Below are 26,500 nucleotides of genomic sequence, written 5' to 3' on the forward strand. Positions count from 1 at the left end.
TGCTGTAAGAAAAAAGTATGTAGTGTCTTTATTGAATAAAGAAATGGACCTTTCTTCAAAGTGTCTTTACATAACACACATGACAATTTTAGCATCACTTGTATAAATATATCAAAAGGAACAAACATTTTTGTAAAAAACAGTATTTTGGCTCAGTAAAATAAAACTTTCCTATCCCTAAAGGCAGGGATAATAAGTAGCAGTTTTTCATTCAATCTAGTCCAGTCAGCAAAAATAATTCAGGAGGCCCGAGGTGACTGGAACTCTGTTGGCTGGCCCACATACTGTGAGCTGTCAAGGTGGAAGCACAAAGTCAGTATTATACCCTATCCCTGAGAGTACAAATACCATACTTCCAGTATCTAGACTTCACATTTGATATAGGGATCTTCTTACAGAAGAGTTCTGTGACCAAACTACAGCTTCTGTCCTACTAAATTCTTCTATCGACATGAACCATAACAATTAGCCTTGCTCAGATGGATCTCAGTAACTTCAGGTAGATCTCACGGCTCTTCTACCCTACAACAGGCTGTCACTGAACACACACCATATTTAAAAGTGGACTCTGTGCAACAGCTAAGTGAATGTGGTAGTTCATGACCAGAACTAATCCTCCCTCGACACTTCTGTCTTTGACTAAAACACAGAATGAGAACAGAATATAAGCATGTGCATTATTCTATACATACATAACATTCATCAATAAAACTCCAGTACCATAACACTTTGAAATAGCCTGGTATTTCAAATGCACTTTTTTTCCCTCCTATCCTGAAATAAAAAGATTTTTATTCCATTCTGACCAAACACACACGCAACTCACGAAGTTCAAAAGTCACTGTCTCTCAGAAGCAGGTTTCAAGTTTCCACCATACACAGAGGTAACTAAAGCACTTCAGGTGGGAGAGGAACCTATTTCCATTTGTTTTGTAACTTATTGGGCAGAAGACAAGGGTCACACCATCCCACGTTCACTGGGAAGTTCTTCCATGAGATGGCACCTCACACTACAGTTTTGTTTGCTTTAGGATGGAGGCATAAGATAAATGCTTGAGCCATGAAAGAAGAAAAAGCCAACACTGAAGCATCACAGTGAGTAGACAAATTCTGAAGGATGCAGAACATGAGTTTTTTCAGATGAAAAAGTGGAGCTATCAAAGGACCAACTCAAAGGGAGAATTTCTGCCTAATACTGTATTAGCAACAGCCTTCAGGGACTGCTTGGGATGTGATGGAGTTTTGCAATAGTAAGTTGCTTCTTCCAAGATAAGGGAGCTGCACGGAAAAAGCTAGATTGGAGTTTGAATGGTAGAACAAAAGGTGCTGCAAGAGAGAAGCCGATAGGACACACATAGGAATTCAGAGTTGCAATCAGCAATTAAAGGCAGTAACAGTCAAATTCTGAAGCTTCCACATACAACTAGATCTCATAACTTAAAAATCTAACTTTCAAGGACAGACTGAAAAGCACAGGAAATTTGGCTCTCACATCTCCCGACTCATTCAGCCCCTGTCAAATTCAGTACACAGTCACCTCAGATTCCTTACATCATCAGGGCAGGGGGAGCGCAGTAAAGCAAGCAAGGGGGAACACAGGGCATCTCTCCCTCTCACTTTAACTAAAGTACTGAGCAACAATGCTATTTTCTAAACACATCTGGAGCCAAAAGGCATGGTTCTACCACCCCTTTTCATCCCCCATTGCACTCTGAACCCTCCAGGAACCAGATAAAACTCACTAATCTCCGAGAAAACTATCCCAGGGAAAAAGAGTGATTTCTCTCATGTCTGTTCAGCCACCTTCAGCTTTCAGAGTTGACAAAGGCTAAAACAAGCACCCTGGCTGGGAACAGGAGGGAAGACCTGTTCTCCTTCAGCAACAGCGACCCATGAGAAGTGGGTGCCCTGAAGCCCCTTGATCTGGTCTTTAAGGTAAGGCAGATGAAGCCAGCCATCCTGTACTGCCCATGAGAGAGTCTGTGTCATTAGCTCATTGTTCCACTTGGGTAAAATAAGAACAAATATATTCAGTTATTTAACTGGGGAAAAAGATTCCCTGGAGATTCATTTTTTTGATTCAGTACTGCATTACAATGGTATATTTCTGATGTCTGCATGGGACAAGTGACTAAATGGTACAGTTCTTTAAAACAGAAAAAAGATCACAGAAGGGTATTTATGCTTTGTCAGGTTCAATAGCACTTTCGGGGGGCTAAGATTGTTTCTTACCTTTTGAACAGTAACACACTGGTGCAGTAACACGGGGGATTTATCTTTCAGCAAACTGTATAAGGCAAGTAATAAACTTGTAACAAAGAAAAGTTTTGTGTCATTTCATTAAAAAAATAAAATAAAAACGTACTGGCATCAACCACGCCCATTACGTAATATCACAATTATAATTACCATAGTTCCCTTCATATTCAACCTTTAATTGCAAACCCCAACTTCTCTGGGGTTTTGATAAGGGGTTTTTTTTTCCCCTTCCATTTTTAATACCAAAAGAATTCCATCAAATCACAGTGCAATTCTTGGAAAAGTCCTCATGTACTTCCTACATGGTTTCCATGTCATCACTATGCTATTGATGACATTTCAAGGCATTCTGTTGATCTGGCCGGAAGAAAACGATTCACATCTGTAGATGAAGTTGTAGTACCATCAATCCAAAAAAATTGGACAAGATGGTTGGCACAAAACAGATACATATGACCTTCAATCATTCCATCACCAACCACATGAACTGAATTAGTTATTAAGTGTCATTTTTCTTTTGTTATTTAGGGAGAATTAAAGTCCTTTGGTAACAAATGCAATCCTGATGAAGATCCATTTTTTCTGGATGGCATGTGGTAGCGCACTTTCTTCCAGAATCTGGTACTTGCTGAGTGAGACCTTTCTGAGAAGTCTCCATTCCATCGGATAGCCCCATGCTTTTGCTTAATATATTTGATGGATTCTGGCATGGCTGCATAATCGTGTATTTTTTCAAGTTCAATAAGAATTACTTTAATGCTGTCTTGAATAAGGGCATTATACATGGCTAGCTGCTTTTCAGATGCATCTTCTAGAATACTGTAACACGAAGGTTCTGGTACTAAGACAATTATCACTCTTCTACTTTGACGGATTTTTTCATCAGCGACGCTGATCACAGCTGTAGAGAAAAACGTTGTGCAAAATTAAGGCTGTATGTTTCTATTTTTTGTTACCAGCATCTTGCAGCTGGTTCATTCACTGCTTGATAGTTTAGGCCCATACACTTTACCTCACAAATAGGGACAGGATAAGAGCATGCAAGCAGTTACGTTGGCCAGGCCAACAAGTAGACGTTTGGCCAATGCAACACAATCTGACCCCATCAGACTGCATGTCTATATTCTTGTTTTGCATAAACAGAGAAAAGTTATCATCTACCTACTACTAATCTTGCTAATGCCATTTTATTACTGTCATAGGTGCAACTGCTAAAACACAAGTTCCAAAACCACAGGCCTAGGTAAAACTATGACCTTTTTCCTTGAACAGCTTGCTCTGATATGTTTAACTGTTTAACCATTTTTTGTTACAGGTAAGTGGAAGAGAAAGCAAAGAATCATCACTTCAATGGTGTTCCATACAACTAGTTCCAAAACAGCAAAACAAGGTAAATACCACACAAAAAACATATGGGTTAACCCTGAGAATAGATGATTGCGTTTTTTCAAGCTGGAAAAATAAAGCAGCACTTTAGATTCTACTTTGTAGGGAATGCTTCCTTCTCAAACCACCGCCAAAGGCCTTCAGATGTAAAAAGAAAATAAAAAGAAAATCCATATACAACCTCATGTAGGTTAGTTCACAATTCTTTTTTTTTTTTTTTTAAAACAAACTTCTATTTAGGGCCTGCTCTGCAAATTTAAAAAGATAATACTGAGACTGAATAAAGTCACAAGACCAGGAAGGATTCAGACTTTCACCATTTCACCCCACATAAGCAGTCGATGGGACAGACACTGCAATTTTCAGTGTCCGATGCTAGAAATTTCAATTTGATGCACACATAGGAAACCTCCACAAGGTTTTTAAAGCCTTGCAAGAAAGGCAATGCTTTGTAAGAACCTTCACTAGGGACAAGTAATCTTTGATACAGCTGATCACTCCAGATAACTTAGTGTTGCTTTGTATTCTTTTTCTTCCACCTGCACTATCTAAGCATCCATTATACCCTTTATTGCATCCTGCTGTTTTGACAGCAATTTTTAGAACAAATGAAAACGAAACAGTAGAGACGTCATACTGTCAAATGGCACCTCAAAGCAACAGGCTCTTTTCACACCACTCACAAGATCTTCTTTTCCATGTTTCCTGCCATTAGTCATTATTCACAGCCACAATTGCAAGTCCTTTTCCCCTCAGCATCTTTCCATCTCCAGATGTCTAGACTAGCCAGGTATTGAAAAAAACCCAACACCTGGAAGAGCTAAATGATGACAAGAGAAAGTCTGACATAAACAGATTCATGAGAGCACCCAGTGCTGTGTTGCTCATTCTCCATCAAAGAGAATAAGAAAATCATAGCTCATTCAATGGTAGGAGATACTTAGAATCACATCTGGTTGATTGTCTGTTTCTGAGTTGTATTTGCAGCTGCCAGTGAGAAAACTCAAATGTAATTTGTCTTCAGAGAGCTTACCTTCTCCTGGTAAATCATCCCTCCCAAATATGAAGAGTTTATATCCACACTGTCTTTCTAAGACCTCTGGCAGTATCTTCAGAGCAAAAATATATGATGAATACAAGCAGCTCTCTCCGTTCTTTGGATACAGAACGTAAGCATCATAGATCTTCCCATCTGAAACTAAAGGGTGAGAAATAAGAGTAATATAAAAATGTATTCTAAAGACAGTAAAGCAAGAAAGCAAACAAATAAGTCTCTAAACTCTGGGGTTTTTTTCACTTGAATCATTGGTCCTAATACTGCTATTATCTAAGCACGTATAATTATACTAAGCCTGAAATATTTGTGGAATCAAGCCTTCTAGAATTCAGTATTCAGGATCTGAATAGGCAAAAGATACCTGCAAAATCAAGTAGGTTTGAATATTCTTTTTTGAACTCTAAATAAAAAAAATGCTATCACTGAGTTATCTGGAAAATACTGGTTCCAGTAGTACAACTGAAACCCTAAAAAGTCCAGCTGCCATATAGCTCATAGGTCTTTTTTTGTAACCTGGAATGTCAAAACACAGCAACCATTTAGACATGAAAACAAAAACAAAGTATTTGGCAAATTTCAAGTTCTGAATTGTATTAGACATTTTGGAACAAACTTTTCAGAAAGACTAAATTTTAAAGACTTCAAAGAAATCTAACAGAACCTCAGTACCTCTAGAAAATATTTTGTTTCTCTAGCCATGCACCTCCTCTCAGATGCTTGGAATGACCCATATTTCAGCATACTCTCACAGACAGCACTCCTAGCAACATTTTTCTGAATGCCAGGAATTTACAGAAAATAAGATAATCAATAGTGCCTTCAAATGGAAAACAAAAGAAAATGAGATTTGTCCTGGTTCATTTTTGGCAAATAAAAAATACCAAACAATTCCACTGTATTACTCCTTTCTGTAAGAACAGTAATTAAAAGAAATCTGAACAACTGCTGTCAGAACAGCATTCAAACCACTGAAGTGGGTCTTCAGGGAAAGGAACAATAGTACTGGATTCCTGCAAAGTTGCTGATTTTTCCCCTGTAGATGCTTTTGTTATCTGAAGTAATTCTAAACATCCTAAAAACAAGCTATCCTTTCAGAACTCTCAAGGAAGACCAACCATATTCCATGAGGTTAACTCATTGCTTTGCCAGGGAAGGTGGAGGCTCATTACAGCGCACAGCACTGTTACACAAACATACCTTTTTTACCGAGGAAGGGATGGCAGGAGTCCCGATACCAAAGCACAATATCAATTCTGAAGATCTTGTAGATAAAGAGAGTAAAAAATACTAAAAACACCAAAGAAACTCCCGCTCCAATTAAGTAACCCTGAATGTTCCGAGCTGTAGTAGAATTAAATAAGAAGAGGGAAAAAAAAACCAAAAACAAAACACAGTTATACACTAGAACCAAAGAAAGACAAAAGAGATGTTCAGAATCGTTCAGTCATTAAAGTATTTTTTTAAAGGAATTAATGTATAGGACTGAATTTTTTCGTGTATGCTTTCTGCAAATACTATTATTTGATAAGTCTGCTTTATTCTTTCAGAGAAAAGATAAATGTGACAAATAAGGCTACTCTTCAGCTGAAACACCAAAATACTGATGTATATTCTAGTGCAGCAGTAGAATGAGAATTCTTGTACAAAATTTTATCAGTCAGAAAGCAAGAAGGTTGGAGGTGGGGAAGTGATTTCCTGGCCATGCTGTTCTCCCCAGAAAAAACAGCTTTCCGTTGCCTCTAACCTCTTTGAAGATCTGTCATTGAACCTACTAATTTGTTGTCCTTAACAGATCTGTTGTCCTTAAAACATACACCTTCCACAAACTGAATCTTTTAATTCACACATATTAAAGGACTTCTGAGGTTAAATCCTACCCTGACAACCTTTATGAAGAACTTAGGCAACAAGCTAGAGCTCAGATCCACCTTCAGTCAATTATTTGTTTACAATGTGGCCAGTTAAAGTTCGAGAATAACAGTTGTCAAAGGACTGGCTCACAGTTGACAAAGCCAGCTCAATACAAGCTCAATAGACCAGAAGCTCTTCTGCAGCTAAATTAAAATTAAAAATGGGCACTTTTAACATCTGATATCTGGTTTTAAACAAAAATAGCTAATTTCTTCAGCCTTGCATTTGAGTTCTTAAAGCTAGCCTTACCTTTAACTTAACCTACTAAAAAGAAAATTTCATGCTGGTCAGCAATAGGTCAAACTTATCCTTGTTTCTGAGTGCAAGAGTGGGGTCTTCAACAAGTGTCAAGATGCCCCCAATCAATATGCATGAACCTATCTAGAAGGTGATAACACAGTGCATTTATCAGTAATGGGAAGTCCACAACCTTTCCAAGCAATCTATTTCATTCTTTCACTAACATCACTGTTAAGAGTTTCTCCTACTTTATAGATATATTTTTTTTCTTTCTCCTGGCAATCTGAACCCATTATTTGTTACTGAGTGGACAACCAGGTCTACATATACATTCATGTCCTTTTGACAGTCTGTTCCACACTTAGTTATGTCTTCCCCTCAGCTCTTTCAGAGATTTGGCCATTTTCACTGCTCTCCTAGACACATGATCTCCTCTGATCCACATGCTTCTTTAAGTACAAGTGTGTAAAATGAAGCACAGTATTCCACTGAGGTCTCATAACTTGCTTCAAATCAATTGAAGTCTTTCATTAATGTTTCTTAAAACACCGAATGAGGGAAGACAAAGCTCTTTTTCTTTAATTTTGCTTAGAATATATTAAAAAAAAAATCACAACAAAAGGTATTGAGCTGCACTGCCCACTTGCATAATGGTGCATCACAGAACTCTAGCTCTAAGTAGGGTGTTGTCAAACTGAGAAGCAAGCGTCATTTATCACCATTTTATCAGGATGAGATCTCTTACCTGGGCGTTCCAGTTTGATGTAGGCTGAAAAATGCTGAGAGCCATATATAAAGTGACAGAAAAATTTATAAGCATAATCCTTTATTTCCACTTTTGAAATGTTAAACTTTGTTCCAGATACAACAAGTCCATGAGGCATCCCCTCTCTGTCATCAAAAAAAGGGTAAAAAGGAAAATCTGTAGAGAAACTGAAATATCAGTGCTTAATATGAGATAGGTTCATCTATCCACAAATACAAGAGCATTCATTTTTTACCTCTGTAAACCCAAGAAGCCAGTAAAGCACAGTAAATATCACCCCTGTAACAAACAGCTTCATGACCAGAGGTGACGCGGCATTTTCCATGCACATTGGGTTGTTGGGTTTTTATGCCGGGTCGTTCAGAGTGCACCATTAGCAGTTTTGCAGATGGTACAAAGCTCAAAGGAACGGCTGATACACCAGAGGGTCATACTGCCATGCAGAGGAACATTGATAGGCTGAAGAAATGGACTGACAGGAACCGAATAAATCTCAAAGCAAAATGCAAATTCTGCACCTGAGGAGGAATAACCAGTCCCCAGGAATCCTGGACTGCATTAAGAAGAGTGCTGCCAGCAGGTCGAGGGAGATGATCCTTCCTCTCTACTCAGCACTGGTGAGATCACTCCTGGAGTAGTGGGGCTAGTTCTGGGGTCCCCAGTACAAAAGATGTACTAGGGACCAGTACATGTGAAAATGAGGAAGGGAGCACAGCACCTGTCATATGAGAGAGCAGGGACTGTTCAGCCTAGAGAAGAGAAGGCTCGGGAGCAGGGCACAGATCTTACTAATGTGTGTAAATACCTGGCTAGAGGGGTGAAGGAGCCAGGCTCCTTTCCGTAGTGCCCACTGACAGCTGAACACTTTCACTGTCAGGGTGGGCAAACACTGGAACAGGTTGCGCAGAGAAGTTGTGAAGTCTCCACCTGTGGAGATATTCAAAACCCAGCTGGACACAGCCCTGAGCAACCTGCTTTATCTGACTCTGCTTGAGCAGGGGGGGGTTGGACTGGACAATCTCAAGAGGTCTCTTCCAACCTAAATGATTCTGTGAACAAAAGACTATTCCAGGATTGTTTATACTAAAGATGAAGCAGAGAGCTTTCTAAGGATACTAACAGACTGACCAAGCCCACATTGTCCACAGTCAATGGCACCAACCAACTTGGGAAATAATGATGAACAAAATCCACAAAAGCTGGGTGACCCTGGTGTCAAATGACAACAAACATGGTGATACTGTCTTCATATCTGATATCTCTTGCCACAAGAAGCCTGGAGATGTAATATGCTATCCTGCTAAATACGGTTCTGCTCTAAGGTAGATTTAAAAGTATAAAATGGGAGGGGCCACAGTAGGAAGGTACCTACAAACTGGCATCCTACTCTATGTACTAAAGTGATGTCACCTGGAGTACTTAGGAAAACTAATTTTGCAGAACATCCTGAAGAACCAGTTTCTATTACATAAATAATTGCCAGCAATTTCTGTCATGGGATGCCATTACAAACCTCATCATTTTGTAACATGTTCAGATTTGTTCTAGTAAATTTTAACTTTCTTCCCAGCAGAGAAAGAGTTACCTCCCAGGTGTAAGCCTCAAGTCCATAATGTTGGCCATGCCTACAATGTGGTTTTCTACTAGCAAATGCTCCACAAATTTAATTGCTGAGAAATTGCTACTGTTTTTAAAAATAAAACATTATTATTGCAATTAATTTAGTTTTTCTCTGATACTGGCTAACTTGCTTTGAACTATTAATCCTAATTAGCACTTGCACAGGATGTATTTTGCACATCTCCATCTCTGGCATAGGAAAATTATCAGGCAAGGTAGCGATTAGAAATGGAGATCGCTTCCAAGCAAGCCAAAAATTTTCAAGATAATTGCTTTGAATTAAATATATTAAATGCTTTTCAGGAAGACGTGTTTAATAGCAGCACCAAGTTGGTTTCAGGAGCTGCAGTTATTAAAACTTTAAACATAGCTACACAAAGTTGCACATGTGTCTAAACTGGTGACGCTGAGAAACTTCATGCCCTAAAGAATAACGGACTTAGTTGTGCCTTAGAGACCACAAGCTGAGGCCTGAATATTTACAGACAAACAACCAAGTATATAATGAAAGTAATAATTCCCGCTAAAGGAACTTGGGGACAAAGTGGAAATACGACTGCTTCTGGAAGCCAGACACAGATGAATGAAAAAGGTAATTTTAAAAGCAGTCTGTGACGTAACTCTCTAGCCATACTTTGCACTCATGATGGCACTTGGTGGAGACGGCAATGCTTCTGCATGAGTGTGAACTGACCAGCTAAGATTATTTTTTTTATTAATTTCTTCTTTGCAGCACATTTTAAGGGTTATATTGACAGCGGTGATTGATAAAATGACAAAGCAAACAGTACATCCACACTCTGCCACAGCATAGACCAGTCGCTGAATAACAAAGGTCCCACTCTTTTGAACAAATTGCTGGTTTTATCAGCCTAATTTGTGTTTAATTTTCCTGAACATAAAAAAAGCCCCTAAATGTCCTGTAACAAGAGCTTCTGCTTTGTGTTCTTGAGGATTAGCAGCTGTTGCCTGTATGTAGAAAAGGACCAACTTCACAAATAAAAATAAGCTGGGTGATTATTTTTTTTTGGAACAATCTATCCTTCCCATATTAATGATAGATGGCAGACTTTATTAGCAAAAAGGATTGCAGAAGAACAAATGCATAAATAAGCCTTACAAAATTATATTTCACAACAGCATTATAAAAAGCTACATATAACTGTTTCATTACACTTGTATCAGACATCAATATTTCTAATAAAATGTTTGTGTTTTTTTTTAAACCAAGCAATAAGAATATAATGTACTTGATGCAGACTTCTAATCGGTCTTTTCATAACTACTGACATTTGACTAGTAGTCAACTTGCTGGTGAATTCACTGCAAATTACTGCAGATTACTTCACCTACAAATGCACTTACAATTCAATGTATAAGGATACTTACTCATAGAACTGTTCCCTGTAGGAGCTGTCAAAGCTATCAACATCCTCATCATTAACTTGCCAGAATGGAATAAAGCCATTTATGCCACTTGATACATTACATTCCATAACTACATGAGAGCCTACAAAAAAAAAATTAAATACAGCAGTTGAAAGTCTTGTAACAGAAGCAGGATCAAGTGACTGGAGAACAGCTGGGAAAAGGAGGGATATGTAAAACCCCACTTACCTTACAAAAAGCAGAGTCCTTAAACCTCATCCATCAGTAATCCATACTTGGGTGTCTCTGGTCTGGATATAAATTCCACCCCAAATGTAGGTGTCTTAAATGTTCATGTCTACATGTCAGCTAGATGTCTAAGCTAGTAACATCATTCAGCTTTGCTGAAGTCTACTCACATTAAAGTAGACACCTGGACCTTATCAACTGAATGACTCTCTAGACTCCACTGAAAGATCTCCAGGGCTCAAACCAAGTGCATGTACATAGTATGGTGACATCTGATATGCTCTCCAGCATCCAAGGCATCCATATGGAGCTGGCAGATAGAACTCCAGATCTTCAAGAAACCTGCACTGCTAGAGTAGACGGACCACCCAAAACAGGACTAGACATCCACATGTAGACAACTGAACTGATCCCCCATTGATTATAGCATGAATTAAGGACCCTAGCTCATATGCAAACACTCATGTGTAGACAACTACACCCTAGAGCTGAATCCCATTCTCAGTGACCACGCATATCTTTACTCCAGATCAGAGTCTTTGGCCAACACTGTCCACTGGGATGGTTTCAGGATACTCTCACACTCTGCTCCCAGAGCAAGCTCACCCGTCACTCAGCTCCATTGCCACCAAGAGTCCAGACCTTACAGAATGCCTCAGTATTAAGAAAGCAAACCAAGTTGCAGATTATATTTATTGCCATTGTACCTCAGAGAGCTCCACTTACAGGAAGGTAAGCAGCCTTCTTGGAGTCCTTTCCTTCTGTATTTTACCCATGGAAGTTATGATTTGATAGGAGAAGATGGGCTCTCAGTTCACCTATGTAAAGATTTCAGTGTTTCGTCTCCTAGAACCACATCAGATCTAGATGCTTCCACCAAGGGATAGTCTCTATCAAAAGTATGGAATAAACCTTTAGCTCACATGCAAAGCAGTAACTTGAACAAGAGTTCACACAGAAATTGCAGATACTCCCCAATCTCTTTCCTCATGTCCTTCCACAACAATAATGAATTTTTCTAAAGATGTGGTTTAGTGCATTGCACAGCTCTTCTAAAGGAAAAAAAAACCCTCAAATCTTCCATTTCCATACATTCACAAATGTACTGTTAAGTTTCTACACAAACTTCTCCTGCCATTTCTCATGCAAAAAGCTTACAGGCATTTTCATGCTCATGCAGGTGTTTCCAGATTCTGCCCCACAGCCAGGTATTTAATAGGAGCAAAGTTTTGTGGGTTTTTTTTGTTTGTTTGTTTGTTTTTTTCCCCAGCATCCCATTAAAGGAACCAGACAGAGAATACTACTTTTGAATGGCAGTGCAAAAAACCCAAACCCCAAACAAAGCAAAAAACTTCACCAACTTCCTTTAAATAGTCCCCCTGTAGTAGGGCATCATTTGTAGTTCTTCAGTAGCCACAATAATCCCACTTTGTGGGTGGAGGCTTTCTGTCTCCTAGTCTCACATGGGACTGCCTTCCTGCCTTCCTCATGTCTGTAAGGCAATCAAGGTTTGTTCATCTTAGCTGGCCTAAGGCATCCAATAATATATCAGCAACTTCTAATTAATGCCGTATCCAAGCCATAACAAATATGGACCAAAAGCTATTCTAAAATAAGGAGTCTAAAACAAGTTGTCCCATAACACATCTTAATATAGGCTGAGTCACAGGCAGCCCCTGGCCTAATAATTGCTCAATTCTCCATTTTCTCAGCAAGTACTATCAAGGATTAAGAAAAACCTAAAGGATATCTTCAGTAAATTAAAAAGCTTTTTAAGGGCCTGTGCAGATCAGGCTCCTTCTGAGTAGAGGCTGCATTGGTAAGAGTTTTTCTGAATTAAATGGGAAGTAATAACTAATTACCAGTCAGAACTGGGGATGAGACCTGTATGATGTTTTAGTGGGTGGGAGATACAGTACAGGGAAGCCCCACCATAATATTGGTTCAGTTCTTTCACAGTTACAATTACAAAGAAAAAGGAAAGTTTTCACACATAAAGATGAGGGTTGTGTGAGGTTTAAAAAAAAAAAAAAAGACTGTGGAAAGTCTCCCTATTTCAGCCTAAGATCTGGTGAACAAATTTCCTTATTAGTGAAAAAACACAAATACAGCTTCTTTTCAGGCATGTAATTATAATGAAGCCAGAGAAGATGCAATAACCAGAAAAGAAGCAGCTACTGAGCCATTATAAAGTATTTCCAACAGAAGTAAATAACCATCTGAAGACTGCAGGACTGTAAGTCTATAAAATAATACTGTTTGTATCAGAACCTGAATATTCCCACTGTTTAAAACGAAGCCTTCCGGACTTTGGAGGAACATGATTTCTATTAAAGCTCATTCATTATTCTGATTAATATCTACTGAACCTCACCAGAACCTGGCAAGTTCAGAATGAGGAATCTTTCACAAGCTGTTGAGGTCAAAAAAAAAAAAAAAAAAAAAAAAATTCAAACAACCGAGACTCAGAACAACTGCAACAAAAAAAGTAACCCCAAACAAAATCAAACCGCAAAACCCAGCAGTACTTCAGTGTTGTTCAGTTTAACACCATATACTCAAAGTTAGGATTTGGGCCAGACGAGGTGTTTCACATCATGGGAAAAGAAGCTTGAAGCCTCAACATAAGAAAAGAACACCTGACATACACAGTAGTTACAAGCTCAAAGTCAGAAAAAGCAGAAGCAAAAGTAGCTGTGTTATGTGAGACTACCATCAGTGTGACATGAGTAAGAATAACCCACAATGCTCTGGCCTCAGCTCCCATGTGGTGCCAGAGCCCCAACACAAAGTTTCCTCAGAGCTTCTCTAATGATCTAGGTTGGTAACAATCCTTCCTTAAAAGATTACAAAACAGCTTAGATCCTGTACTAGCAAGTTCTAGGAAATAGCCAATCACACTTCTCCAAAATCAGTTAGATCCTGTACTAGGAAATAAGTCAGTCACACTTCTCCAAAATCAGTTAATGCCCTTTTTAATCAAATACTTTCTTTGAAAAAGTTCCCCTTGGTGCAAAAAAAGGAAAAAAAATTACAGTTCAAGCAGCTCCAAACCCATTCTTCTGGACTACATTAGTAGAACACAACTCTATCCAATATATGGTGCAATCTAAACATGTATATGTTTGCTTAGGAAAAAAACCTTCATAGCATGTACTTGGTCCCTAGATTCACAGAATAATTGAGGCTGGAAGGGACTTTGGGAGGTCTCTAGCCCAACCTCCTGCTCAAAGCAGGGGCAGCTCTGAGGTCAGACCAGGCTGCTCAGAGCTTTATCCAGGCAGATTCCAAAACTTCTAAGGACAGAGATTTCACAGCTTCTCTGGGCAGCCTGCTGCACTGCATGACTGTCCTCACTGGGAAGAAATTATTCATTATATCCAGAATCCCTTATTTAAGAAATTTCCAAGATAAACAATACCAGGGATATCCATCAACTAGCAGCTCATTGTTTTATAAAAGATTAGTATCTGAAACCTTTTAATACCCTAGAACAAGGAACAAAATCCAGGTTGTGGAGGGGGAAGGGAGACAGGAAACATACAGGAGGAAAAACTACTGAACTGGTCAACTAGTAACTATCCTAACATGTTATATATATGTAACCATATTTCCACAGGTACTGAGGGTATGTCAAGACATAGACACTGAGAAGTGGTACAAAGGACAGATGGCAATAATTAAAAAAATAAATGCATCCCACCTGACACTGCTGGTCAAGAGACTCCAATCTTAGGCACCGTTACTCCCCCCTGCAAATTACTTGTGGGAATCATTCTATCATCTGTCTTCCAGATATCCTTAATTCACGTGCCTATCTCCCCGTCTTGCTTAAGTCAGTGGAAGGAACCGTTCATATGTTGTTTCAGAAAGACCATGAGCTTTATTTGTTTTACTGAGTGTTAATGAGTTCTTAAATAGTCACTACTTACCAAGTTCTACTTCAATTGTATTGTTCCTTGGATAAATAAACTCTGGTATCACCTGCAGTGGTCCTTCTAACAGAAACAAAGAGAAAAATATAATTTTCAGGCAAGAGCAGCTCTACAGCCTCCTTCAGCTGACAGTTTTACATGGGTTTGGTACTGCTGTAGTGCCCTACTTACTACCAGTTTCGTATTTACAACAGAAAATATAAGGTTTGCTGTATTCTATCCAAATTATTCTATTTTAGCTTCCATGTTAACAAAAGGCTTTAGTTTACACTAAAGATACTTAGAAAAAAAATCTCAAATTTACTGCCAGTTGATATAGAAGTAATACAAAACCAGAGAACAACAACAAAAGTAAAAGATGTGTTTAACTTCGTCAGAGATGGATAAGGAACAGAAAGGGGATTATATCAATGACCTCCTAGACCAGGTGACTATCTATTTAAGTAAAAGACTAAACAAGCACACACTTAAAACTGAGCTGCAATTGTATCATTCTGCACAATATAGACTTGCTGCTAACAACGCACTGTTCTTGTATCACCTATCTTAAGTCAGAATTTTGATTTAATCTAAAAAGATGGACACTACCTCCAGCCAACTTTCCTGATAGGACTGCTATCATGGTACTGGTCAGGTCATCAGCAATGCTGCCTACAAAGACGCAATCACAATGATTGCACCAATAACTGACAGTACTGGGAGACTGAAACAGCCAGTTCTGAGTCCTGTGTGCAGAAAAGCACAACCAAGTGCCAAGAGTAAGCCAATGCTTTCCAGAGGAAGATTTCTTAATTTTTATAGTATCTCCCTTCCCATCAATTGAGATTCCAGTGAACTTTGTAAGCAAGTTCACCAACAGGGCCACAAGCAGGTGTTTCACTGTGGTGGTCTCAGCAAAACTTCCTCTTTTTTTTTTTTCTTCATTTATTTAATTTAATGGTGCATTATTTGTTTTAGCAAAAAACCCACCCACACACTCCCCAGTAACCAGTGCTTCCTTCTAATTCTCATTCCTAACCCTGCATTCCTGTTTTCCCATGACAATTCTTTCCCAGAAGCAATGCTCAAGGGTATCAACATGCATTATTGTATTTTAATTTTACATTCAGGAAATAATTGAAGGTTTGCAAGTCTAATTCCACAGAGCTGAAAAGTAACATGCCAAATAGTTTATGCCTGCATACAAATACTTATAGTAAAGCCAAAATCAGTAGAGAATAACCTCAGTGCACTCACCTTTAACCTCTAGACTCATGGTTCGTGAAACATTATATTGTTTTCCCATATATGTGTATACCATACGGCATGTGTAGTTTCCTCTGTCTTGTACAGCTGCGTTGTAAATCAAGACAGCATTTTCACCCTCTGCCAAAAAAAGTCGTTTGTCTTCAAGAAATCCAGGCTTACACTCCTAAATATATCAAAAGTACCTGTGATTTAAGGGAACTAATAATCTGGTAATTAAGTAAGTTACTGAACTCTACTGATCATTAAAATACTTGCCAAATACTGATTAAAGCCATGATGCGAGTTCTTATCCAAGCATCACTACACTCTAACACGAGGCCTGATGATGTCTTGCCGCATTTGCACTTTTTAAAAATGACTGCAATCAGTCCTTTAAGTTTTCAAATGCTTTGTTTTAGTACACTGCCTTAATTTAATAACTTGACAGTCATCTGTCTCAGGTGTAATAAAAGTTACTGAGGCAGAGTTTCTGAGAATACGTGCCTCCATTCCTACTTCACTGAGACAAATGAGAACTGCTGTAGCAGTGCCTCATGCTGTTGGGTGTATTACCATTTCTGTGGCAATACAAATACAGTGAAAAACTTCCTTCTCTTCCCTGACTTACAAGCGGCATAGGATCACTTAGTCTCAAAAGACGACTTACAGATGCAACACCAAGGTTATTTTACATGTACAGGCTCATGTAAATTACTTTAATACCAAAATCAGAATTAAAAATTGAATTATTTTAGAATTTCACATTAATGTGGACAAAACACACAGTTTTAAGGTTGCATAGTCTACAGAGTATTTTGGCAGAATCAGAGCAAGAAACATAAGAATATCACACCATGAACAACAGAAAGGAAAACCTTAATATTCTGCAAAACTTAAATAATTACACAGAGCCTTGTATTTAAGGAAACATTTTTCCTCATTGTATTTAAGGAAAAGTTTGCAAATTTCTTACCTACATAAAATAATCAAAGGATAAACTAGATTTTCACAAATCAAATCAAAACACATGGTTTTGACTCCAAAAAAACTTGTAATCCAAAAATGGACAACTTTTTCTAAAATATACCTCTCATACCTCCTTATACCTCCCCAATAGCATAGCAAGATAGATGCCTTACTCAAACTGTAAAGAAAATAAACCTTCCCTTCCAAAAGCTGCCTTTCACAGGTGCTTCATAACACATTCTAAATAAAATACTTCTTATCTTGTATATCTGAAATAGACATGCACAATACCTTATACCAGTGTACTTCAGGCTGACTATCTTCATCTGTAAAATGTTCTAGATCAGGGCATATAATCTTTCCAGCATTTGTGCTCGTCACTTTTTGTTCAAACTTCATTTTGCCATTAAAACACAAACCGTTATCATTCTCAAAAACGGTTAAATGTATAGTTTTTTTGTTCGAGTGGTTAAAGCTCCTGTAATTAGAACAGCAGACAAGTTAGGTCATTAACAATAAGGTTCCTTGCTCCCAGCAAGTCAGGGAGTTTATAGAGAGGGACTTCAGCACCTCCACCAGCGTTGCCTTCAACACCCCTGCTACATCTGCCCTAGCTCTTAAACACCACCCTCAGGTCCTCACCCCCTCCCTGTTCCAGACCAAGAGATGGGAATAAGCTCCGATTTTGTGTTGGGAGAAGTGGGGTCTGCTCTGGAAGCACCAGAAGCAATGCCAGGACTTCTCAGTTCTGACACTCTACAGAGCCCACAGCACCAATCCACCCTTGCCATTTTCAATTTGCCAACACACAGTAGTGCAGGGTAACCCAAAATATATTTGCACTGCAACACCCTTGGTGCCAAATGAACAGAAGACAGGTTTGTCTCAGCACTCCTTGGAAGGACATATCAAGAAAAACGGGCTGTAAGAGACAGAGCTTTTGAATAACATATACATCAAGGTACAATATCGATGTGAAAGCACATCACACCAAGAGCTCACAAGAACCTGTGGTACAGTAGCTCTGCAGAGGAGAGACAGCACTAGAAACCAGAAGCTTATGCCAGAAGTAAAGGAATACTCTCTATTAAATCATTGGTGATCTCTTCATTTCTCAATGCTATGCTAAGGGAGAAGATTCCAGACGACTGAACAGCATGTTTTGACAGTCCTGGCTTCAACTTCTATATACTGTACCTTGACAAGTTCTGTAATTAAGGTTTAAGTGACTGGGGCATAAAATATAGCCTACGGTTAACACAACTGAACTTTTAGCAAGTTTTTTGTCCTGCTGACATTATGCAAGCCAAGCATGTGAGGTGCCCACAGGAACATATCTCACAGCCTGAGTTTCTAGAACGATAGCAAGAAAGACTAAATTAAAAATATTTAACTGGGTAGGCTTTGAAAGGATTACATTACTTCCAACTTCCAGTTTTAGTTTCATTAGTTTCATTTTCAACTCTGGAGCAGGAAGGTGCAAAGGCCTGCGACACTGGAAGTTTTTTCTGAACACTGTTACTAAGTTTGCAACCCAAACTCCTTCAGCATAACAGGTACCGTATGCACACCACTACGCATAACTACAGTCTACTAAAATTTGGGGTCACCCAAAAAGCCTGAGTTGACTCAGTGTGTTGTGGCAAGACCATGAGGAAATAAACAATTTTCCTGTGTCTTCCCAAAACTGATTTCTTGTTAAGCATACAGTGAATTTCAGTCATTATAAATTAAGATCTGACCACCTGAAGCAGTGAAGTCCAGTGCACTAATCTAAGCTGTAAATAAAGCAAGAGTTTTAAAGTACTGAAGATGTGAAAAGAATCTATTCTTTTATTTCCTCTCTGTGCACTCTGATCTTTTGAGCAATACTGAGGACGCATTACTTTCACTGTCTCTAAACTGTCCAGCACATTGCTTTGCTCTTCACATGCATGCCAATTTTTGACCAGTAACATCTGGCAATGTTTTAAAATAAAACATAAGAATGGTTTTCTGCCTTTTAATTTGTAAATTTCTAAAAGAATTCCCAAAAAGTTGCTACACTTTCCAGAAAGTCTGTATGTTGTGATACTGCATAAAATATAGTTTGCTCCTCTTGGATCCTTCTTCCATTTAACCTTGTCCACTGAAGAAACCAAAATGTTCTTCTGATCTGTCGGTATCAAACAGCAACCTGAACAAGAAGAAGCTGAAGCAGTTAAGACCTTCGCCTGTGACCTTACACTCCATCCAAAACAAACACAACAAACAACCCACACAGACCTTTGTTAATATTATCATGCTTTAAGACAAAGAGTCTTCTGTATGAACCACTTTTGCAATGCTACAGGGTAGGGGGAGAAGAAAGAGGCAGCATGCAGAAACAAAAAAAAGTGTGCTTTTAACTGATCTAAGCTCTCTACCCAAACTAAAAAATTCTGTACACTCAAGTTCCGCAAATATATTATCACACTAGTAAACACCAGCAACCCAGTTGTTACCCTCCTCCCTTCCTTACCTTACATCACATTCATAACGTCCAGAGTCTTCCAGCATTGCAGGAATAATCCAAAGCAAGCCCTCTCGCTGATGGATCCTGGCGTGTGTCTCTGTGGTTACTGGTGTAGGACTACCATTTTTATACCACGTCAGATTGTAATCAGAGTGAAGTCCTGGCAATGTAACTACTGGGCAACTAATAGCTATAGGCTCTCCAACAAGCACAAAGTGATCACAAATAATGCATTTTTCTATTTAAAAAAATAAGAAAAAAATTATCAGTGTTTTTAATCTGTATATTTTTATGTTTTAGAACTATATTAATACCCATTCCAAGCTACACAGATCTAGAAAATAAACTTACTGAAATAATTTAACACTAAAACTTTGCAAGGCTACCGTTTTTTGTTTAAGTACCTTCTGGCTGAGGATCTAAACCACACATTTTACAAAGCTTAAGCCACAGCCTCCCTCTATAAAGGTAGTCAGCCACAAGCACAGGTAAGCCTCAGTGCAGCCTGGGTATAAGACGACACATGGGGTTCACCAGGCAAGACAAGCTTCACAACTCACCTGTCATGTCCTTTTTATTTGAACATGTTAGTACTTTTGCAGAATTATCAGATTCTTAAGGTAGATACTAGGCCATTATGACTGTGGGGTCAAAAACAAATTAGAGGTGGGACTGGGGAGGGAGGAATATATGGTTTTCAAACTGAAGCACAAGACAGTATGGAAGGAGATCAAGACCTTAACACATCAAAGAAGTCTGGGAACCAGCATGTCACAATACAAAGGAAATTTGGAGGGGCACAGTATTTACATTAAGAAGTCCTGACTATAATGTATTATTTCCTTCTACATTTGTGATTTCTGATATATTTATCCAGAAGGCCGTGTAAATTATGAGCATTATTTTGAGTAACACGTAAAAGGTGAGCATACACAGAACTTTATATTATGGCTGTGTAACAAGTTGACAAGATGCAATCTTGCAGCCTAGCAAGCAGTTTTTTAAACATCAGCCAAAAAATACCAGAGAAAGAAGGACAGATACTGCAAGAAGTCATCAAGAACCCAAATCTGCAAGTGAAAACTACTTGGAGAATACCAGTTTAGCACAGAGCAGGCCACCTGGCTATAAAGCAGATTTTAGGAGCTTCCAATCTTTGGCATGCATGTGCAACACTGAATTCCTATGAAAATGCAAAACATCTGACTGAACTGATTTTACAGATCTTGTTGAATGACCATATAAATACAAAGGTAGTGTATTCACTTTCAGAATAAAAAAAGTCTTCGGTAATCTTTCCAGTACCACCACCTTCCCCTATCACTTAACTTAAAGATTTCCAAGTAGGTCCCTATAGAGCTTAAATTGATTCAGTGACATTAACATTAGACTGCTTATGCCAAGAGCAGCAAGTCAAGCATCACTCATTTACGTAGCCCTAAATTTTATTGAAAAATTACATCTGCCACTAAAAACATTACTGATTAATTGCAAAGGAAACTGAGCCCTACTGCTCTGGGGACTAGAGCTACAGCATATCTCTTAAAGAAGGCATTTGACAGCTAAACTTAAGTCAGGGAAGCCAATCCCTTTGGACTTTCTTCATAGGAATCAGGGAGAGGCTAGTCAAATCCTCAGTACCCTAAATTTATGTGGCTAGATTTTAAAATAATTATGTCAATTTGTCCATTCCAACCCCAGTGCAAGTTTAATCCAAGAGGCATTCAGCATATCTTCAATATACTGAAGCAAAAACAAACCCCAAATCCACTATTTGCTTTCAGTAACTCGTTTCTACTAAATACACACAACTCCTCTCTTGCAGGTTTTCTTTTTTTCAATGATATTTTCAGCAACATATTTAACTTACCAGCGCTGAACACAGGTATCAGTAGAATGAGATGACCAATGAGCAAAAATGTAGATGTCATCTTTTGCTGCAAAGAACAATTTTTTTTCCATTAGTGTGGTAAGAGTGTTCAAGTTGCACTGTCCTCTACACCCTGCATTGCTCTTTAAAAAAATCAGGAGAATCATTAGTCATCTTGAGGAGGGAAAAATGGGTTTGGTAATTTAGCCCCACCCTTTGAAGATTTCAACTACAGCAACTGTTAGCCTCCACAGAAGGCTGCTCAATTTTCAGGTTTCTATTGGAATTTTTCCAAATTTCTACTGGAATAACTCTTGCATAAAGTGTAATTTTCTTTTGTCAGCATAGTTAAGCCAAAAAAAAAAAAATTTCCAACCCTTTAGCACAGACAAGTTATGCTAGCGTACAGTAAATTAAGCTGTACTGTATAATTTAGAATAAGCTATTCCTGTTTCCACATGTTTACAAGAGACGCTGTCACAGAGATGTATGAGATTTTGTTCTTTGAACTGTTCTTGTGCAGTTGAGGCAGTGCTGCTTTTAAGAGCAAATCAACTTGTAGTTCTTTGCAGGATGACAAGCACACTGTAATTCCAGTGTGATCTAGCACTTAAGATTGGCATCTACAGTCAAATATGTGGAAACCGCAGCTAATATGAATTGCTGTGGTCAGACACAAAACAAAATGTTCAAGAACTGTAGGTTCACTACACACCTCAGGTCTTCTTTGCAGCTTTCAAAGACATGACTGAACAGACACTTGCTGCCCTCATGGCCCACGAGTGGCTTCCGTGAAACCTCTAAAGCTTAACCAAGTCCTGCTCCCCCCTCTCAGAGGCACCTTTTTCCTGACAAGATGTCACCAGAGCCCTTCCCAAGCCCTCTACTGTCAGCCAGCTGGCAAACGCTTAACCCCTTTCTCTTCTGACACCTCCTTGTAGGTTAAGGTCTGCATTTAGCTGTTTTGCCTTTCCTCAGTTCCTGAATATTTTGCATGCTGCTGCCTCTCACTCCAAAGCAATCTGGTTTCCCACACAGCAGTCTATTGCAAAACATTCATTGCACAGGTCCTAGTTATATTTGAGATGGTATTCCCTGAAAAACACACATAGCCTTGACTTACTTTTATATCCAATATAGTTCACTTCAGTGACAAACAAGCCACAGCAGCTCCTTCTTTTGAAACATTTCATATGCAGAAGTGTTCCGGTAGCAGAGAGGGACACACAGAGCAGAGTTCAACACTTCAATATAACAGCCTCCAAGTATGCACTTCTTTTGAACAGTTGATCTGACAAAGCACTCATACCATAGCCGTTATTTAGTTGCCTTGCATGTGGTTTTCCTGTAATGTGGCAATAAGCCGATCATCATTCTTGGAGTTTCAGTTTACCTGTAAAGATTGGAGAAGAGGAGTGGAGAAGGGGAAAACAGGATTTTACAAAACACATCATTTGGATAGCAGCATACACATACCAAACTAAATCTTCTATAGATATCCTAAACGTACAGCAAAAGCATTCTCTGCCTACACAAGAGAGATGACCTAAACCAAAAGAGCAACCACAAAACTTGCAATGAAATTGACCAAGAATTCTAGCAAAGACCTTTGGAAAATGAAGTTTCTGTCAAAACCAAAATAACATTACACAGGTGTCAAGCAAGCAACAAAACCAGACATAAGTAGCCACTCTGTAAGTCAGATTTAACCACTAAAAGGAAACTAAGAATACTTAAATTTAGGGAAAGATAAGAATAACTAAGCAGTCAACAGGTTAAGCTTTACATTTTGTTCCCATTACTGGTCTCCAGTACCAAGGGTGGATGTCTTCCTAATATTGTATGCTAAAGCTCAACTTTTTTAAAGTTCTATTCTTTCAAAATTCACACACACACCCCCCCCCTCAAATATTGCAATGGTAAAGCTTAAAAACTCTGGAAAGAAGGGAAGAAGCCTCTAGCTTTTGTAGTTGCAATACCTCACTGTATATTAACCATTTCTACTCTGGTCAGTATGGTTTCAAGTGACCACATAAGGTTTTTAGCCTTTTTCTTAAGCAGAATGTACAGAGAAACACTACCAAGATCCAGAAATATGCAGCAGCAAACATGTGGACCTGATTTAAGATACTGACATTCTGTTCCTTTCAGGATGTCCATCTTCACAGAATTTGCCCTTCTACTTGCCTTAGGCACAGTGCCAACTTTAAATGCCATAAGAACAGATTTAGAAACATTTTGGGTCCCCAAGTCTGCAGGCAGCAGAATTAGCAAACTTGTCCTTCAGGAAGCTGTGCAAAACACACAACTGTATTTTGTTTTCCAAATTTTCTGTCTCCAATTTTTAAAAGATTTTACTTGTAAATAATTTAGAAATACATGGACATGACAGACCCTTGGAAAGGCCAACGCAATGAAAAAAACATTCAAAGAAGTAGCATGGAAAGCATCTAAGCCCCTCAATTGTGTATCAGCATGTCGCTGTTAATTTAAGTAGCTTTACAGTATTGATCACTGCCTATGGGGACTCATTACAGCAAAGGCGACCAACAGATCCTTAGCCTTTGAGCCATGCAGAAGAACACAAAAATTGTTGTTCAAAGGCAATTCACTATCATCTCTGTAAACAGCTTAATAGCATAGAGGTGTAAAGTGCCCCAATTTGGTAGCATACCTATATGAAAGCACTGCATTAACTTTTTAAGTAAAACTTCAATACATTTTCATTGAAATGCAGCTGGGAGGGTGTGGAGAACCAAATCCATGTACAGCCACTTGCTCCAGAGTGCAACCACTAAGACAAGTTTTAACCCACCACAATTCATAGAGTGCACACTTTATTCCTTGCTGTGCTTACTCCTGCTGACATGAGTAAGCTGTTAAGCTGCCTACTGGGGTACCAAAGAAAAGCAAGATAAAATTTCTAACAGACTATACCTTGTTTCAAGTCCACCACTTCCTCAAGGCCCCTACTTTCCTCGTTTCATGTTTCCATGTAATATGCGGAATATATAAACAAAACGCAGCTGATCATTTTACAGGGGCATGCATAAACGCAGAGTCACACAAAATGACGCACAAACACCCTCTAGAAGTAGATCTGGCTATCCACTGTGGTATTCTGACACTGAAATGATGACCACAAACTTTAGTCCTTAAATGCCTCCTTTCCAGACAATACTCCAAGTTGCAGGACTACAGAAAAGTCATACCTTTAAGGAAAGCCCATTATCTCAGACATTCTGTTGAAGCTACATCAAAATGAAGTCACAGAAATCAAAGAAGAATATCCACAAAGAAGCCTGCAATAGTTAAATCTTTATAAGCTAAATTCCAGTTCAACTTTGAGACAAAGTTAACCACTCTAAATCTGAATCAGAACAAAGTGTTTGTTACAGATACTGCCTCAGTTTTCACCAAAGCACAGAAGGGGGCAGGCAGGGGGAAATAAATATGGGTAAGTGTAGCTCTATATAACTGGCCACTACTGGCTGATTCTAATACAGTGGAGAGCTACTTAATAACACCTCCCATCAAAGTGGAGGCAATGAGAACATCCAAACGACCTCTAAAGGAGTGATCTTATCATATTCAAAGCAATTGAAAACAATACCTCCTTTCAGCAACGAGTGGAAGGAGCTCATTTTGCAGTCGGTGCTTTGAAGATTTTGTAAGTTATTTCAGCTCCTGATACCTGTCAATATAAAGCAATGTGGACTTCAGTGTGGAATATTTCTTATTTAAGTCCAAAGCACGTTATTACTTTTCCACTAACATTTTCAAAGAACAGTTAAGAGGCATTTAAAAAGACCAGCTGGGCTCATGCAGATAAAACCGTATGCATCAAAACCACAGGGATGCAAAGTATTAAAAAAATTAATGTATTGCTCTTGAGGAGAGAGGGAGGAAGTCAGCAATATTGTTTATAAAAAAAGTAATAACGGTTATTTCTCATTTAAGGAATAATTTAAAATATCTGATTTAAGGATTTTGCATTATAAAACAATTTGTGTGCAAGTTTGATGCCAGTTTCTCAGCTTTTACAGCACTTCAATTTCACAATCTACATGACAGGCAAGCGTGTTCATTTAGCAACTCCAACTTGTTTTTTGAGAATCCAAGCACACTCAAATGGTCCAAGTCAAACAAACGTGCAGTTGCCAAATGTATGAAGAAGAAAGCTACATCCCATCCAGCATTTTGCTCGAGTCCCTGATGAAAACTCTCGAAGAGCTGCTGCTGGAAACAGACTGGAACCTTGATTCAGCTCAGTAGCTTGCTTCTAACAGAGAGCTCCCTCCACCGAGCTGTGGCTCCCCAGGGTACTTGTGCCCAGCACCACCTCGGATGCGACCAGCACAGCCCCAGGACTGGCAGCACAGCTCCTCACTAGGTTTCAATACCAACATCTCTGCAGGCATCTCTTTCAACCAAAGCTTTGCTCGTGTCATCATACAAAACAGTTAAAAAAGAGCCCCTGTTTGATCACGGTTGTGCAACGAACAGTTTCTGTGGTGTTTTACCAGGTCAAGAAGATTTATGCCAGGCTTTATCCTGCTTCCTGTTACAAAAACTTTAAAAAATGTGGTAGCGTTAGGCACTCCTACAGTCTTCATTTTTGTTCCACGCTTTCTAACAGGGTTCGTATCGTGCAATACACAACGAGGAATCAGGCACAAATGCAAAATACAAAATTACTTCCAAGGAAGCTCTTCGGTGCCATAAAAAACTGGAAACCCGGCAACGCAGAAGTAGCGGGAAGGCGCAAACACACGGCGCATCAACAAACGGGCTCAGCACACGCCCGGCACTAACAGGAGCCCAGGGTCTGGGGTCTGGTCTGGGGCAAACCCCCAGCACTGCAGCCTACCTGCCCGCCGATCCCCGCCTCCGCCGCACCCCGCGCTGCCCAGCGCAAGGCGAACGGGGCACGGAGCGGCGGGAGACACGCAGGGGAGGAAAAGCCCAGCCGCCCGCCGCCCCCCCAGTCACGCCGGCGGCGCTGGAAGCCGAGCGGCGCCCCGGGAGGGAGCGAGGCCGCCGCCGCCCCCCCCCGCCGCCCTTACCTCACCTCCGTCCGCTTCCCTGCCCCGGCGGCCGGCCCAGCCCGCGGCACACGGCAGGCGGCAGAGCGGCAGGAGGCCCCGCCTCG

General features: G+C 39.4%; 1 protein-coding gene across 8 annotated transcripts; it reads right to left on the reverse strand.

The window, feature by feature from the left end:
• Positions 1–26,500, reverse strand: LOC119142735 (interleukin-1 receptor type 1-like). 8 transcript variants are annotated; one of them, XM_037376009.1, is made up of 15 exons: positions 26,415–26,500; positions 24,962–25,042; positions 24,561–24,650; positions 24,286–24,475; positions 22,472–22,741; positions 21,349–21,415; positions 19,485–19,716; positions 17,276–17,468; positions 16,028–16,202; positions 14,789–14,854; positions 10,629–10,749; positions 7,599–7,786; positions 5,900–6,043; positions 4,679–4,843; positions 1–3,160 (listed from the first exon to the last, which is right to left on the reverse strand). In XM_037376009.1, exons 6-15 carry the CDS (start codon positions 21,407–21,409, stop codon positions 2,784–2,786), a joined length of 1,722 nt encoding a protein of 573 aa, XP_037231906.1. In that variant the 5' UTR covers positions 21,410–21,415; positions 22,472–22,741; positions 24,286–24,475; positions 24,561–24,650; positions 24,962–25,042; positions 26,415–26,500; the 3' UTR covers positions 1–2,783. The 8 variants fall into 8 exon arrangements, with proteins under 8 accessions (XP_037231906.1, XP_037231907.1, XP_037231911.1 ...); XM_037376010.1 differs by lacking the exon at positions 24,561–24,650; XM_037376014.1 differs by lacking the exons at positions 24,286–24,475; positions 24,561–24,650 and having other exon boundaries at positions 7,599–7,744; positions 17,276–17,462.

Source organism: Falco rusticolus, chromosome 2, assembly GCF_015220075.1.
Source record: "Falco rusticolus isolate bFalRus1 chromosome 2, bFalRus1.pri, whole genome shotgun sequence".
Lineage (NCBI taxonomy): Eukaryota > Metazoa > Chordata > Aves > Falconiformes > Falconidae > Falco > Falco rusticolus.

Coding starts and splice junctions, on each gene's coding strand:
- LOC119142735 (XM_037376006.1), bottom strand. CDS start 21,409: ATGACATCTACATTTTTGCTCATTGGTCATCTCATTCTACTGATACCT. Junction 7,787..10,628: donor TACAGGGAACAGTTCTATGA/GTAAGTATCCTT, acceptor CTGATATTTCAG/TTTCTCTACAGATTTTCCTT. Junction 3,161..4,678: donor GGATGATTTACCAGGAGAAG/GTAAGCTCTCTG, acceptor TTTTCTCTACAG/CTGTGATCAGCGTCGCTGAT.